Below are 18965 nucleotides of genomic sequence, written 5' to 3' on the forward strand. Positions count from 1 at the left end.
TCATCTCGCTTTTTCTTGATTTTAAGAGCTCAATCTTAAAATGACTGTAACTCTGTACTTTCGGATCTTTAAGTTCTGAAATTGCGACTTGCAGTGGACCTTTATGTCCTCTTTCTAATGCCATAAGTCTAATCGAATTTAGATTCTCCAGGAAAGAGTTATGCACAATCTCCCAAGATGACCTGATTATATACCTTTTCAGAAGAGCGAACTTTTATGAGGTGCCACGTGTCATTATTTTGACCTTTGGGTCTAAAAAATATATACAGGAAACTACATTCCGTCCTCTTTCTATAACTTCTTACGAAATTTCAATCAGATGTTCAAAACAAAAGTTATGATGATTTTCCTAAGGTCACCTGTTTGGAATGTAATTCAGGAGTTCGCAAAAATACCAAATTTCTCAGCTCATATCTCCTCAAATATAGTGCGAAAAACTCTGAAATTTGGATCCGAGGTTCAACATGATTTCGTCTCAAATGGGTTTTTTTTTTCACTTCTGAAACGTCGCAGAAAAAGAGTTATAGCAAAAATTCCACGATGACCTATTTGGAGCAACGAAACCCTAGAATCCAAAGCTCTGATACCAAATGTTATGAAACCAGCTCACAAAAGATAGATAAACGCCTTAGAATTCAGCCTCTTCGAGGGGGCAACCTCCTTTACATTACACAAATGAAAAATTCTTGGATGATACAAATGACAAGACCTCCTTTCTATATATAGGAGTCTAAGGGGTCATAATATAATCAGAGCCGACATAACAATAATAATGTAAGGGCACACTAATAACAATAGTGGGCTTCTATGGGGCACAATAGTAATAATATGGGGACCACATGGGTACAACAATATAATAATGGGGTTGTGCTAATAACAATAATGGGTTACACTAGTAGTATAGGGGCCTAACATATTCCTAGTACCCATTGTTGTAAGCAAACTCAACCAGTGGAAGATACTCTTCCCACTTTTGTTGTTGCTGCATCACATACATCCTCAACATGTCCTCAAATATCCTGTTGACCCTGTCTATTTGTCCATCTGTCTGCAAATGATAAGTTGTGCTGAAGGCCAACTCTGTACCCAAACTCATAAACGACTCCTTCCAAAACTTGGAAGTGAACTTAACATCCCTATCTGACACAATCTTCCTTGGAAAACCATGCAACCTCACTACATCTTTGATGAATACTTATGCCACATCACTAGCTGAATAAGTAGACTTCATTGGAATGAAGTGTGCTACCTTAGTCAACCTGTCCACCACAACCATGATGGAATCATGTTGTCTAGATGTCCTCAACAAACCTGTGATGAAATCCATGGAAATGGCCTCCCACTTCCATTTTGGAATCAGAATTGGTTGTAGTAGTCCACTTGGATGCTTACACTCTGCCTTCACCTGCTGACAGTCCAAACATCTAGCCACAAACTCTGCCATGTCCTTCTTCAGATTCGACCAATGATAAAACTTCTTCACTGTTGTCAATGTCTTCTAGTATCCTAGGTGACCTGAATACGGTTTTGCATGAAACTCTCGCAAGATATTCTTCTTGATCTCACTGTTATTTGACACATATATCATGTCCCTAAATCTTACCAAACCATTTGTGGTAAGACGATAGTCCACATCCTGACCACCTGTACCCTGTTGTAACCTATGCATAAGCTCCATGTACTTTCCATCATGTTGTCCTGTCTGTAAGATCTGATCCTGTAAGTCTATTCCATAAGAACTCATAGTTGTTGTGATTCACTTGTACTTTCCTGCTAAGAGCATATGCAACCTTGTTCTCCTTACCCTTGATGTACCTGATCTCAAATTCAAACTCACTAATCATGGCCAATCATCTAGCTTATCTGGCATTCAGATTCAGTTGGTCGAACAAGTATCTTAATCCACTATGATCGCTCATCAATATGAACCACCTAATGAGAAGATAGTGTCTCCACATATTCAAAGCATGGATGATCGCTTCCAACTCAAGATCATGTATCAGATACTTTTTCTCATGCTCATTCAGTTTTCGTGACTCATAGAATACTACATGTCCTTCCTGCATAAGGACTCCACCAAGTTCTCTCTTGCAAGCATCTGCACACACCACAAACTCTTTGTCCATATATGCAATCTTTAACACTAGAGCATTTGTCAAAAACTGCTTCAATTGTTCAAAACTTGTTGCAAATTCCTCTTCCCATTCAAATTTCTTACCTTGTCTTTGTCGTGACGTAATAGGATATGCAATGTGAGATAAGTTCATAATGAACCTCCTATAGTAACCTACTAGCCCCATAAATGATCATACCTCATCCACATTTTTAGGATTTTTCCACTCCATGATAGCTCTTATCTTCTCCGAGTCCATTATTATGCTTTCCTTGGAAACAACATGTCCAAATAATGTACCTATGTCTGAAAGAAACTTCATTTGCTAAGCTGAACATACAACTGTTGCTCTCTCAGTAAACTCAAAACTGCTGCTAAGTGCTCGACATGCTCTTCCTCATTTTTAGAATATATAAAGATGTCATCAATGAATATAATAACAAACTTGTCTAGATAAGAATGCAACACACTATTCATCAAGCACATAAACATATATGGAGCATTAGTCAAAGCAAATGGAACTACAACAAACTCATAATGCCCATACCTAGTTTGGAAAGTTGTCTTGTATATGTCCTCTTCCTTGATGTGTACCTGATGGTATCCAGATCTCAGATCAATCTTTGAGAACATTGTTTCTCCCTTCAACTTATTGAACAGGCCACCAATCGTCAACAACAAATACTTATTCTTGATGGTCACCTTGTTCAACTGGCTGTAATCAATGCATAACTTGAGAGTATCACCCTTCTTCTTCACAAACAATATTGGTGCACCCCAAGGCGATACACTTGGCCTAATGTATCCCTTTTCAAGCATTTACTTCAACTCTACTAACTCTGGTATGCTCATCTTGTATGGTGCCTTTGATGCTATTTTTTGCCCCTTGTACCAACTCAATGGAAAATTCCACTTCTATGTGAGGCTACAACTCTAAAATATCTGCTAGAAACACATCCTGAAATTGCTGCAAGATCGGGTACCTGCTCAATACCTCTGCATCCTCAACACCATTACCTTTATCACAAAAATATGCACTACAAATAACACACACCCTTTTTTGCGATTTCCCTTTACTTGCATAGCTATCACCATTCTAACTGATGTTGCCTTCTTCTTACCCTGCAAGATCCTTTGTTCTCCATTATCATCCAAGCACTCAATGGCCTTGTCATAACAATCCACTTTGGTCCTATGAAGATACAACCAATCCATACCCAAAAGCATACTATATGATCCCAATAATAATACATTCAAATGTGTTGAGGTAGACATACCATTAAACTTGAATGCACAAGGTCTTACCCAGTGATACACTCTCTTCTTTGTACCTGTAACCAACTGCACTAACTAGGATTTTGCATGCACTTCTTTATTCAAACCACACTTATCCACCAAGTTAGGACTAACATAAATATAATTAGATCTAGGGTCAATCAAAATGGAAACAACTTGATCACAAATCTTACCATCCATCTTGATAACAGTTGCCTGGTGATCTTCCTGCTTGTTATCCAGTGTTGCATAAATCTATGGAATGCTCTGCCTAACATCCCCAACTGTTTGCGCTTATTGTGCACTATAAATTTGAGGCCTACCACCCTGATTATGTAGACAATCCCTCTTAAAATGATCCTTACCACATGTCCAACACTGCAACCACCATGTACCATCAACTTTATTCTGCTGCCCTCCGTGTTGTGACCCATTAAACTTCTTGTAAGGTGCAACATTTTTTTTCTCACCTGCATCCTGAGGTCTTGTTCTTTTCGGCTGTCATTTATCTTTAGCTCTGTCTTTCCCTTTAACAACGTAAACTTTGAAACAAGAATTGTAAACTCAAAACAAGAACTCTAGCCAAAAACCCCCCAAAAAACATGAAAAACAACTCGAAAACAAAAAATGTTGATGCTGGAATAAAGGTTTTTTTTTCAACATTTTTTAAACATGGTAGTAAAAACCAATAAAAACCAATTTTTTTTCGAGGTACATTTTCAACATTTTTTCGCAATGACGTTAAGGATAAAATGTCATGACTTAGAAAACCCTTAAAAATTTTACAATTTTTCAACGATGGAATTAAAATCAAAGATCATGACTACAAAAAAAAACTTAATTTTTCAACATATTTCAACCATGGCATTATGAAAATTTTCTATGACTAATTTTTTTTTAATGAATACATGAATGAAAGAGTCATTATACGAAGAGTAATTTTTTTTTCAAATGCTAAAAGTATAACAACTTCAAAATCTTACCCTAAGACAACTTGACACATTGCAACAAAAATTTAAAAATAAACCATCAAATTGACAAGTAGTGTAGGCGAACTGACCCATTCTAATGAAAGCTTAAAGACCAACCATTAAATTGACACATTGTGGGGTCAGACTCGATACATTATAATGAAAACTTTAAAATCAACTATCAAATTGACACATAATGGGATCAGGTTGCTAGTTGAGGATCAACATGAACCCTGCAGGAAAAAATAAAATCAAACAAAATAATAAATAAATAAAAATGAAAAATACAAAAGAAAATAAAAATTAAAACGTTGAAGAAAACAAAACACAACAAGTTTAAAAAACAATAAGAAGTAAAATAAAAGATATATGAAAATGCATATTAAAATATAATCAAAATAATATATATATATATATATATATATATATATATATATATATATATATATATATATATATAATGAAAAAAAAAAAGAAAAAAAAAACACATAAACTTGTATAAAAAAACAAAATTAACTTAATTTTTTTTTTAAATTATATAAAAAAAAAACAAACAAATAAAAAAAATACAATAAATTATTTTTAAAATAAACAAAAAAGTGATACTATATAATTTAAAAAAAAAACAAACAAAAACAAAAACAAAAACAAAAAAACAAACAAACAAACATTAAAAAGAACATTAAAAAACAAATATGGAAACCTATTTAAAAAAAATCATAAATAATTTTTAAAACACAACCTTTAAAAAAAAAATGGCCCGCCACTCCCCATAATAAACCAAATGAACACCCACACTAGAATGTTTTGCCCAACACTCAGCTTGGAATACATGTCCCATGACCTTGGTTATTATTTTGCCTTTATTAACTTTATTTACATGGAGATTTGACTAGGGTTATTAAAAAAAGCATATGCTAAAATATCTACCCCCTGAACTCGGCTAGTGACCTTTGCTATAAATGGATTTTTTGAGCTATTTTTATAGGGACCTCTGCAAAAACCTCCGCTAGATGGTCTTTTCCTTGGACTGATACTACTATCCAAATATACTTCTCTTCAAAACTCTAGCATAAGCCTCCTGCTTGATCTACACTCTTCATCGACTTATCAATTTGGTGTTGGTCTTTATGTTGATATTTGCTTTGATGACATGTTAATTTTCTATGAAACACTATAACTACTTAGATGAATGATTGAAAACAAGGCAATTGAAAACTGAAATCAAATTACTTTCACCAAGATACAAAGTTTCTTAACAATTTAGAAGTAGTGGAATAAAAACACCAAAGAGAAAAAACACATCACACAAATTGACACGGTTGTTTACCTAGGAAATCCAAAAGGTAAACCTTTCTATCTATTGTGGTATTTTATTGATTCTTCTTGAGCAATTGATCTATTACAAAGTAATTTATCTCCGAAAAGTGTTTTGCTTCTTCTCACTAATATTAGATGATGAAATTGATCTTAGCCTACTTTGATCACTACTTTATCTTGATCCTCTAGCTCTCAATTGTTCCCTTGTTGAATACCTTGACTTGCCCTTGTAATTCCTTATCCCTTCTCCTTGATCTTTGTGCACTATAAGCCTCCTAAAACCTTATGCAAATCCTCCTAGTTCCTAGTGCAAGTATGGCTCCTATTTTTTAGTGCAAAACCTCCTATTCTCTTGCACACTTGTGGTCTCCTTTTTCTTAGGACACAAGCTTCCTCAAATATGCGCACATGCAATCTCCTGTAATTCATACATACTTGTCATCTCCTATTTCTTAAGACATGAGCTTTCAATTTTGCACTCTCCACAATCAAAGAAGATCTCACAAACTCATGAAGACACTTGTTAATTCTTGTGCCTTCGTCCTCCTTTTTATAGATCCAATTTGAGCAGGTAAGGAGACCTAGTTCAAATTTAGAAGCTCAGGTTTTGATTGTGAGTTAATTGAGAGTGTTGCTCTTTCTCTCTCAAATAAACACTTCAAGTATTAACTCATTCTACCTTCAATCAAGACTGAAGAATAACTCACTCTAATTAAACTTATAACTACCACTGTATTATGTAGTCAAACTTATAAAGACTCCACTAAACTGAAGCTCCAACTCTACACATGCCATCTTGATGATTATTCCAATAAACTAGAAATAAACTCATCCTAACTAAATTCTAACTCATGAGCTCACATTCATATTGGAGAAAGACAAATCGAGGTCTCCATTGGCTAAGGCACAAGCCAGAAGACCTCTGCTTGCTATATTTTCAACAATGTAATTTTTCAAGGTTGAAATATAGACTCTAACTATCTAGATATAAGCTTTGAGCTCTCATAAAATAAGGGCCACTTCTAAATATCAAGTCTCTAAGAAATTTATCTTCAAAATAAAAGGTTAAAAAACCCTTGTACAAAAGGAAGCTGAGACTTTTCCTTTAATCAAAAGCATATGGTTCTTATCCAACTAAAGATCCAGGGATTTATGGGAGGACCAAATCCATTTGAACTAGTCCATTAGACCTCGAACTGCCAATCGAAGCACATTATGCGCATTTTCGTAGTGTTCGCCACAAATTTTAGAACTTCTTCAGTGTTCTTCAGTAATTTGGTAGGTCATGCATGACCTTGGGATTTTGGGACCACTCTAATATAAGAGCGTTAAATGCATCAATGCCAATGCCTAAGGGGAGAAGGGGGGGAATACCCCCATAGCGAAATGTCATCAGGGATTACAAGAGGTGATATGGGTTTTGGAGGTTCAAAACTCAGAGTGAGAAAAAAATATAACAATTTAAATATTTGTATATATATTCATGATTTTTTTTGTTTAAAGTTCATCTCTTTATTACTAGAATAGAGTGTTACGTGAGATATTTCATTGTACTATTGGCATGCCTGTTGGGAAACCAAACCAATAGTATAGGTAGAGAGCCTTAAGGTTTCATATATCCCTTTTCATTAGTTTTGATTACCAACATACATTAACCTTGATTACATGCACAAACCTAAGAGCAAAATTTTGGAGGCTTTGTTTGATAGAGTAATTGTTTCTAATCTGATATAAAATAGAGCTAACGACTCTAGTTATGACGAAAATAAAAACTTGGAAAGGACTTGGAAGTGTTGCATGGAAAGGCCATGGTGAAAGAACCATTGTTGGTTAGATTGAGTTGTGACGAGGGCCATTGGGTCAATGTCGGCCTCAAATGAAACCGCACCACTTCAACATTGTTGAATAACCGAAAAGCATAGATGGAAGAAGGAGTAATTGATGCACCTGAGGATCTATAATGAGGGCATACTATCCAAATTTAGTATTGAATGAAACCAATGGGTAACCTTGCAGAAGAAAACCTATCACCATAGAGCATAGGTTGGGGATTGTTAGTGATTCTCCACCACTAGTTTACTACATCAATTCTTCCGCCAAATCTGCATAACATGAGCTAGATGAGCCATACTTGTAGCAAGGAGAATTCGTTCTTAGCGCTAAGAGTTTTCATAAGTATTGGAAATGGGTCTGTCGTGGGGTCTGTAGATGCCTGAATTGACTAAGCCCAATTCTTCATTTTGGGATGTCGTGGGCCAAGAGGATAATGCCTTTGCTTAGAACCATAATTTCTGTAGGAAACTAAAAGGAGACATTTCATATTTAGAGCCAAGCTTTAAAAATAAGAGTTCAATGTTCACCACTGCTGGAGCCCAGGATGTAGGGTGGTGACCATGCTTAACCTTTGGAGAGCTGTCTCTGAGAGGGATAACATTTAGAAACGTCAGCTCTCTGAGATGAAGCAAAGCATTTTCTGTGAGAGGTGCACTATTACAATGAAGTGAAGAGGCCAAGGCAGAGTCCACGAACCCCATGCTTGCAGAGGAGGAGGAAAGGTGCAAAATACCATGACTATGTTGATTCTCCATCGTCATGTGGACTAGTGATTCTCCGTATTCATGATTAAGTCCATGACGTCAATCGAATTGTAATTTAACCTAAAAAAGAAAATGTGTGCTCTAGGAGTGCTAATTTTTTATTTGGGAATTTATTTTAAGGTTTTTGTACATAATGATATTGGTTATGAAAGTCATGGTATCAAACAAGCTATATTTTCTAGACCCCCTTCAAAAAAAGGTGCTATTGATAGCACTACTTTTTTAATGGGGTAAGAAAGATCACAAAATACAACCATTGAATAAATGAGAACTTTGAAAGGTTCTCATCAAGTAGGTAACTATGTTCATATTTGAAACAAATATATAGACATATCAAATCCTAGTAAAACAATAATAACAATTGGAATTAAATAGATAATCTTCACACACAAAACATCTTATGAGAAATAGAAAATTATTGACGACGTAAATTTAAACATGGATGCCATGGAATGAGTATCCACCCAACCATTGGAATTTACAATAAATGCCACCCATGATTTGAATTGACAAGGGGCTAGGAACAGTTCAACTTATCTTACCTTCAAACAATCCCAATAACAAGCAATCAATATTTTTGGATTGCAACTCATGATCAACTACAGGCTTCAAACTTGATACCCATTTTGAGCCACAACCGAGCAATTGGAAAGAGATAACAATAACAATCTATTATTGGTATCATGTCATGAGAATAGAGAAAACAACTCAAAACATAATTATAACATATAACAAATTTGAGTCTTTATCTCAATAGGGATCTCATGATTTGGCATTGACATCTTCCGGCCATAACACTTCAAGTATGGCCATATATTTGCAATAACAACATATGCCATCTCAGTGTGGGCCAACAAGGACAAACAAGAAGTGAAGAAATAGAAGGAACTTTCCTCCCACCTAAAGGTTATATTTATAAAGGAAATGTGGTAGGTGAGCATGTGCATGGTAATATGAGGTGTCTTGATTTTCTCATGTCACTTTTGAATTCATAAATGAGGATTTGGGTAGATGACACAAGTTCTCTTTTTCTTTCTCCATTTCTTCTATGTCCACTTATGTACAATGTAATTTATTTTTTACTTTATTTTTTAAAAAGTTATCACATGTGTTATAAACTTTGTTACTTTAACTTTTAATTATTCAATGTCACATTTAATATAAAAGTTTATTGCGTTATATGATTATACCATCTTATAAGTGATTTAATAAGTCTATCTACTCATAAAATCATTTTATATTAGTTCATTTTATAATATTTAATTATGCCAATAGGCGTGCCTATTTTGGAATCAGGACCGCCTATTTTGGAATAGGGTTTCTAAAATTTTAATTTAACTATCAATAATTGTAAGTAGATAGTAAGAAATATTAATAAATATTAGGTAAATAGTAAACATTATTTTTGACATTTACCAACCATTTACTATATGATTGCAATTAATTATACTTATATCAGAATACTTTATAATACTTGTGTTATATTTTTATGATAAGTTTTATTAATTCATTATATAATATTTAAATATACTTATATCAAAATACATAATCATATTTATGTAATATCTTTATGACAAGATTATAATAGTTTAAGAGAGTCTTACCTTAAGGCCCCACTGAAAATTTTACAATGTCACAATACTATGCTTATACCTTACAAGTATTTATATTCCCATGTAAGTTATGAAAATAAATAAGAATATTGATATAGTACAAATCTAGATACCTCATATTCCCCTGACCTATCTGACTAGTAACCCTATTTATTTTATTGAACCACCAAAGATTGTCAAAAAGTTTCCCCATCTTTTTCATAAAGAAAAGCCTAAGTCTTCTCAGAAAATAAAATCATTTGAGTCTATTGGTAAGATAACTTGTAATAATATGGCCATTACATTAATAACTTCAAATGCTAAAATAAATTGTACAATAAAATAATGAAAAATAAAGTACAATGATAAATGAAACCTACATGACATGTAGTTACACAAATTAATTACTTATATGAATCCAAAGGCCTCACGCAAGGATGCCCACTATCACCATTTTTATTCTTGTTGGTGATGGAAGGATTAAGTCTTCTTTTACTAAAGGATAATAAGCATGGCAATGTAAGAGGTATAAAAATTGCTCACAATCTATATATTGCGCACATCTTGTTTGTAGATGATGTTCTACTCCTAGGAATGGGCACAAACAAAGAATGGCATATTTTTCATAAGGCCATAAACCTTTTATGCAGTGCTTTGGGAATGGAAATCAACTTGAAAAAATCTTCTTTTCACCAATTTGCAATTATTCCTTCTACTCTTGCATATGTCCACTCCTTTTTTCCTTTGCAGACCTTCCCCTTGGAAGATGGTATCAAATATTTGGGTTATTTCCTTAAACCAAATGATTACCACAAAGGATACTGGTTGTGGTTGATTAGAAGAGTGGAGCAGAAAATAAATTTATGATGCTACAATCGGTTGTCCTTAGGAGGTAATGTTTAGAATTGTATGGACTAGAAAAACAATAAAGAAGGATTACACCTCGTAAATTGGATCTCTCTTTCACTTCCAAAACATCTTGGAGGTTGGGGTTCAAAAACTTGGTTTGGTTTGCTAAAGCCCCGACCATGAAAAATTTGTGGAGAGGTCTATTTTGATAAGGCTTGTGGAGCCAGTTCATAAAAGAAAAATATTTATGTAGACATCCTATGATTAATTGGATTAGAAGGCAAACATGGAAACCAGTCAAAAGAGGCTCTACAATCTGGAAAGCAATCATGGCCTCGTTCCCTACCCTCTTCAATTGGTTGGCTTGGAAGGTAGGGGATGACAAGTAGGTTGTCCTTGGGAAAGAGCCCTTTATAGTAGGTGTTGGAGTCTATAAGTTATCTCATCTTCTGATTCAAAGCCTTTATTCAAAAGATATCTTCTACCTGAGCAACATCAAAAGAACCCATTCCTTCATGACCTCCTCAATCTATTGGTTGACTTCAACTGATCTGGGACTAGTTGGTCCACTAACACAAGAATGGAATTTTTTCATAGACGAGATGAACCTCAATAGAGCCACACTAATAAATGACAAATATGAGCTGATCTAGAGTTGGCATCCTACCTCTAAAAAGGTAAGCAATCATCTTGCATATGATGTGATTACACATTCAGAAGTTGCGTTGATTTCTAGATGGTGGAACAAATTCATATGGAAGTGGCATATCCCCAACAAAGTTGAGTGTTTTTCTTGGTTGGTTCTACACACCAAAACTTTAACCTGGAACAATTTAAATAAAAGATGCTTCATAGGGCCAAGTGCTTGTTGCCTCCGCAAACAGAATGAAGAATCCATAGACCATCTCTTTGTGAATTATAGCACTGCTTAGGAAATTTTTTCTCCAAGTAATGAACATTAGAGACAATATATATGGCAACTATTTTGATGATCTGCTGCACTCTTAGGTGAAGAAATTTCGTTATATCTGCACCCTGGCTATTTTTGTTGCATGGGGCATTTGGTTGCTTATAAACATAATTATTTTCAAAAGTGCTAATGTTACCATCTTTCCTCAAGTCTCCAAAATTATCTCTCTTTTCAGGTAATACATGCCACTCCAGATTTCCTCCATCAGGAGACGTGCTCCTTTTCCAGATATCCCTTTTGATAGGCCGATGGACTTCTTTGATGGAGCTACTCAAGGAAGCACCTGTGGTGGAGGGGGCCTAATAAAACCGTTTGGATCCAAATATATTCGATTTAGGATTGGGATTGGATTGAGGACCAACACTAAACTTGAATTGATCCCTGCTTGGGCCCTCCTGACTTTAGCTAATAAAAGAAACATCCAAAGTATTCGAATTCTAAGGGATTCTAAATGTAGAATTGATTGGATGTTAGGACATGCATGCTTGGATATTCTTAATCTATAAGCATGGAAAAGCAGAATAGCCAAGACAAAAGTTTTATTTCAAGACATCAATTTTAATCTTATTCACATGAATTCAACAAGGAAGCTGACAGACTTTTAAAGAGCACCTTAACCTTAGAACCAAGCCTCATCATATTCGAAGAGCTTGATGGGTGCTCTTTGAGGAATCCGTTTCCCCGTCTTTTGCCTCATTATTCGAACTTCTTCTACCGAGTAGGAGGACTATACAAAATAACACATCAATTTTTTGCAAATTTTAAACCAGCAATCAACAAAGCAATTTTTTTCGCAGGCAACATCTTTCTCGGAAAACATATATGCAAAAAAATAGGTCAAAATTTGATGTCTTACAATTTCTGGTTACAACATGTAGTAGTTTTGTTAGGGTAGTTGTTTTGTAATGCCTTGGAAACTCTTTTGTAAAAATTCAGATATGGAAAGTCTAGCTGTAAGTAGAGTTTTTATAGCATTGTTTTCAACAATTGAAACAATCAAAACTGTACTTTTTCTATTATTCTATGTGAATAACAAGACTTGTATGACAATCAACTCAAAAACAAATGATACGTAGTTTGGACATAAAAGTTCCTTATTCCAAAGGGAGAACTATGAAAGGTAGAGAACATCACATGTTCTTAGGAAAAGTATATACATGCTTTATTTATTTTTTGTAAGTCAGATGTCTCCTCGCGATAAAATTTGAACACATGTAGTCTTACCAACAATACCCTTTCTCAACCAATTATGTTACTAAAACTCAACTATTTTATATTTTATTTATTTAAATTAATACTCAATTTTCATTTAATAAAACTATATAGATATATATTTTATATAAATGAGTAATTTCAATTAAAAAAAAAAATTATCTGATACTTTATTAAATAATTTCTCTTCCATGTAACTATTCCATTCTTACTTTACATTTCTCTTCCATGTAAAATTAACATATGCATTGATTGTATGATAATATCATGTTGGCCCAGAGTCAGAAAACCAAAGGAACGATAATATCGCGTTGGCCCACACTGATAAAACCATTGGAATAATTGTTGCTAGAATTAAAAATTAACCAATGGAAAAATGAACATGGAAGTCAAGCTTTGTAAATATTATGGGAATAAAGCCAATTGTCGTTTTCAAAAAATAACCCCACAATAATGGAGGGGGGTGTCATATGTGGTTGTATGCATAAATATTTTACATTCGATACTGTTTGGTTGTATTTAGAATATATGACATTCCATGATGACAAGGAGGATTGTATTTAGAATATATGACATTCCATGAGTATTTATATTTATACATAAATGATAGAACATAGTTGGGATTCTTTGCAAATTGATTTTATATATATATATATATATATATATATTTTAAATTATATATTATAATCTCATTAAATTATTTTTAAATAAATTTAAATTAATTATTTTGATTTGTTTATATATATGGAATTTATGTCTTATTTTAATTTAAATAATTGAAAAAAATAATATTATTTTTTCATTTAAATTTAATTTTAACATATGAAAAATTAAACCTATAATGAATATATTGTTTTAATGACTTTAAATTAGATATATATTTTAATTAATAGAGAAAATAATTTTTTCTGATATATTTTTGAACTTTTTACTTCACAAGATATATATAATTATAATTTCAATATATATATATAATTTTAATTTTAATGAAAAGAAGTTAAATAAATTATATGTTTGCTTTTATTACCGATGTTTTGAAATAAAGATTTAATGTTTTTTAGACATAACATTATTATATCTATATATATATATATATATAATTTAACTCTTCTGATTATAAGTTTATGGAAATTTGTTCTCACTTTTAAATTTTTCCTTGAATTAGTATTAATGGAAATATAATTTTGGTATATTTTTAATTCAACATTATTTTAATTTATAATTTTGATATTTTTAATTCAACATTATTTTGATTTGTATTTTCAATGTATTAATGGGTTCATTCATTCCTAAAGTATACCAAAATCCAATTGTCTTGTAGGGTGATGGTTCTTCTTGCCCAATTTCAACTTTATTTTCCTTAATATCACATTGAGACATATCACTATGTTCTGGAGAGCATTGTATTTACTAGATTTTCTCTTTAGATTTTGAGATTGAAGACCACTTTATATTTTGATGCTCTAATTAGTACTTGCTACAAGATTAGAGGATGATTTTTTTGTCTCTTTAGAGATTGGGTTGGTTCTCTCTAAACATTGATAGCTTATAATGAGATAGATGCTTAGCTCTCTTCCTATAAGAAATCTTGACTCTTGCTAATGGCTTACTAAATGCTAGTTCTCGAAACCAATATGTGGTTGGTTGGTTAGCTCTTACTTCCAACTCTCTAAACACCAGTAGAAAAAGTCTTATCGGTAATTTCCAAGCTCAAACAATAAACTTGCAAAACATTGTAAACCTAATCACTATCATGACTTTTATGCCCATTACTCATTTCTTTGTAATCTAAAATGACAAATTTTGTTCTTGGTTTTGCTGCTTTGATACTTTCTAGTTATTTTTTTCCTTTGAGGATGTGCTTTTACCTTTTCCTCACCATCTATACATATTATATTTTTTAAAAATTGGTTAATCATGTTTAATCTTTTTAATAAACATAAATATCTAAATTAAATTATAAATTAATTTGAATTGATTTTTTTAAAATAATTTAATGTTATAAGTAGTTTATGGGGTTTTGGATAGATGGTGATAAATAGTGATTGGGTGCTTGTTAAGGCACTTTTTGCCCCTATCATGGTGATATATTGGGCATGACGAATGAGGAAGGTGTAGTCCACCAAACTTACAAAAAAAATTTAATGTTATAAGTCAACTATAACTTTAATTGCGCCCAGCTCACTCTCCACCCATTATGAAGAGATATTGTACAATATTATGTAAACATTTTGGCTTGCCCAAATTAAAATAAAAAATTTAAAAATAATTTTGGAGAAGTCAAATTTTAAAATTAAATTAAAATAAAAAATATAACAAATTAATACTTATAAATATTGTAATATTATTACGATATTTTAGGTAAAATTAAGTTCAAAAAGTCAATTTACCATTTACAATGTTTGTTCTAGGTTTTGACAACTCAAAATTTTTCTAATGATATTCTTGTTCTTGTAATATAACCTATGGATGAATACTCCTAATTTTAAAAAAATATATATAACAAATTAATACTTATAAATATTGTAATATTATTACGATAATTTAGGTAAAATTAAGTTCATAAAGTCAATTTATCATTTACAATTTTTCTATTCTAAGTTTTGACAACTCAAATTTTTCCAATGATATTCTTGTAATATAACCTATAGATAAATACTCCTTTTATATATATATATATATATATATATATATTTTTTTTTTTTTTTTCAAAATTCCAATTTCATAGAACCTGACACTTTATTATCAAGGCTATGACCAATTAAGCCAACCTATCATCTATTTAATCAACATTCCTTATTATGAAACTATACATATATTTAATTTAAATATTTTTCTCTTTAGATTTTGTTTATTTTTATTGTTATTTTTTTAATAAATTGTTACTTGGGTTGAATGATTTAAAAATTTGTTTGTACTCCAATTTTGGCTATTTTATTACTCTCTAGGTAATATTGACTCTTTAGGTAAATCTTTATGTCTTTCTATTATTTTAAATTTTGCTCTATTAATATAAGGTAGAAATGCTTGTTTATTAAAAAAATAAAAAAAATAAAATATTGACTTTGTAAATAAACTTTGGGTGTCCTTGCTATATGCACTATATTAGTCATTAAAATAAATGTTTAAATAATATTATTGATTTTTTTATATATATTTAAAATAATTAAATTTAATGATTTCATTAATAAATATGTTTAATTTGGAATATTAAATTATTTATTAATCATTAGTTTATATTATTTTTATATTTAAAATAATTAAATAAATGTAATAATTTCGTTGATAAATATATTTAATTTGGAATATTAAATTTAAAAGTTTAATTTAATTATTAATAATTAGTAGATGAATAATAATGGTATATTTTAAAATATTTTTAATAATAGTCCCAAATTAAAGGTTGAGATTTATTTTAAAAATAATTATGCATTTTATTCTCTTTTAATTAAATTAATTAAAAATATGTTATATAAATATAAATTATGGTTTTTTTGGACATGTGAGCAATAATATTATAACAAAGCTTATTTACATGTTAAAAATCTCTATAATAAAGTGAGGTGAATCTTTATGATCACAAATCTTGTTATATGCAATTTTAATGTTTATATATATATATATATATATATATAATTTTTTATGAGTCTCTAAATTCTAATAACATGAGATGTATCATTTGTGGCATCACACAGTCTTCCATGGCATTGGAAGTTCTTTGAGTTGTTTCCTTGCAAGTGATGTTTCTGGTGGGCAACTTGGAGTTTACACCTATGACATAATTTGTGTTGAAATCAATATTAGCAAAGGGATGGTAGACCTAATTAATTTACAAATACCAGATTTTCATTGGATTCACCGCCACTCTAATCATCAAACAAACCATTTACACATCTCATCAAAAGTGTAACCTGCCTCCTATGGAGAGTGAGGTTTCTCTCATTCAGACAAAGATGATGAATGATTTGATGATGAAATGCATTCAATGAACAAGGTTCGGCCTTTAGCTCCTCAAAAGTCTCATGAGGATCTTGTTGTGAAACATGCTCTTTTGGTAAACAAAAAGATAGTGAATACTAATGCTTCTTTGGGCGCATTGAAGCGAGCCCATGAGTGGACTTCTTTGGACTCTAACAAGGATTCTCCTTGAGCAGGCAATGATAACTTTTGAATCGCTTTGATAAACGTGCTTTTGGAAGGATGAGTCAAGGTTTCAAAAAAGAAAGGAAAGAAAGGTTGCTCCGAAGACTTGCCTCAAATTGGATGATGCTCTTTTGTAATTATTTCTTCTATTCCTCTGTGTCTCCTTTGCTATTCTCAGTCTCATACATCTCAGTTATGTTGCCAGAAAAGAGCCATAATTGTATATGATGTATTTCATTTTTGATTAATCAATAGAATCTTTAAAACTTACAAAAAAAAAACAAAATATATCATGAGGGCAGTGTTTTGATGCCAATTTATATTTACAAATTATTTAAATTATATGATTGTGGTAATGCTTTGACTACTAAAATTTACAAAAATGTACACAATGTGCCTTTTATAAAAATAACCACATACTTTTAGTTATTAGGCCCTCTCAAACTATACCTTATCAATAATATATAAATAAATTAACATATGTAAGATTTAATCTCCATAAAATTTTAAATTCAAATTTTATGAAAAAATTTAAAACTAAAATAAAATTAATAATAATTCCCCTCATCATTTAAAGGAGATGTATGTGTATAGAAACTGCCATGTGCATCCATTCAAGCGGTAGCTATCAATGCCCGTATAATAAGAATATCGCCAAAGAGCTGACCCATAAAATTTAATAATATAATCATTGATAAACATTGGAAAAGCAGAAAGGATAGACGCTCGGCAGAGATGTGAATAATCTGCATATAACAGGGGCTGAGCTCTGTCCTTTCCCTCTCCCTCCGTGGGCTAAAGAGGTGATTGTGTTACAAATCCAGGGACCAACAGAGGCAATGTCAGGCATTGCGGGAATCGAGTATCTTGGAGAAATGCGAAGGAATAAGTACAGGACTTGCATAAAATTGGGCATGAAGATCATAAACTCCATATTTACCTTGGTTGGGATCGCAATGATCACATATTCGCTGTGGATGCTTAAGAAGTGGTATGGTTCCCATCAAAATCTGACGTCGCTGCACGGAGCTCCACCTCGTCCCTGGTAAGTGCCGCGTTTTTCTAAGAATGAGACTAACCGTAGGATTTAATTATGTTGCAGGACTCTGCAGGAATCGATCAAGTGACCTTTGTATTCGGAGTTTTGAATTTTTTCAGATAGAGTAAGCTTCAATTTGTAGATTCGGGTAGCTTGGTATCTGCGTCTTTGCTAACAGTTTGTTGAATTTCACGATTATGACTTTTGCTACAATGAATTTGATCCTGTTAAAATCTAAAATAACTTGATTCTGTTCATTTTAAAATTAGTTCCCCAGCTAGAGACATATTGAAACTTATGCAAGCAGAATTTCTTTAATTTGTGGCGCAAAATGGCCTTAAATTAGGTAAATTCATACTGTGAACTTGGTCGAATTTATTGAAATTCTGGCTTATTTTAAGCGAACCGGTTTGACAGAATCCCATTGGAAGCAACAAGCGTGCAGAAAAATATCTCCATTAGCAATGTCTGGGACATAATAAGTTAAATTAAGATTCTTCAATCCTCTGGGAATATACTTAAACTATACAGTTTAGTCAGAGTAAGTTTATTTGATACAGGTTAGAGACCTTAGGAAAACATATGCCACATTTGTATGTGACTTCCAATCACATGTCATTAATCTGAATGAAATGATCTACAGTAGGATATTTTAGGAAAGGTCTATGTAATTTGCTTTAATTATGGAAGTTGATTAAAAGTAGTCTAAACAGTTCTCATCGAAATGCAGCGAAGAAGGTTTAATGGCCATAGATACATAAAAGCATGTACCCTTCAAGTCTATTACTATGATAATGGTTCAAGTTGAAATTTGTAATCATTCAACTTTAAACTCCATCACTATGACAACGAAACCAAGTTAAGTCTGAATTTTGATCATGTCA

General features: G+C 32.1%; 1 protein-coding gene across 2 annotated transcripts in view; it reads left to right on the forward strand.

Moving 5' to 3' along the window:
- Window positions 1-17729: 17729 nt before the first annotated feature.
- LOC149259982 (tetraspanin-19-like) overlaps window positions 17730-18965 on the forward strand; it is an 83320-nt gene continuing 82084 nt past the window's right edge. Inside the window, exon 1 of one of the 2 annotated variants that reach the window (XM_089419457.1) lies at window positions 17730-18087. In XM_089419457.1, coding sequence (XP_089275583.1) covers window positions 17882-18087 — 206 coding nt within the window. In that variant the 5' untranslated portion in view covers window positions 17730-17881. The remainder of the gene's footprint in view (window positions 18088-18965) is intronic. The other variant, XM_089419441.1, reaches the window with a different exon arrangement.

Source organism: Pinus tabuliformis, chromosome 6 (assembly GCF_031772625.1).
Source record: "Pinus tabuliformis cultivar Carrire ecotype Pingquan chromosome 6, CPIR1, whole genome shotgun sequence".
Classification (NCBI taxonomy): Eukaryota; Viridiplantae; Streptophyta; class Pinopsida; order Pinales; family Pinaceae; genus Pinus; species Pinus tabuliformis.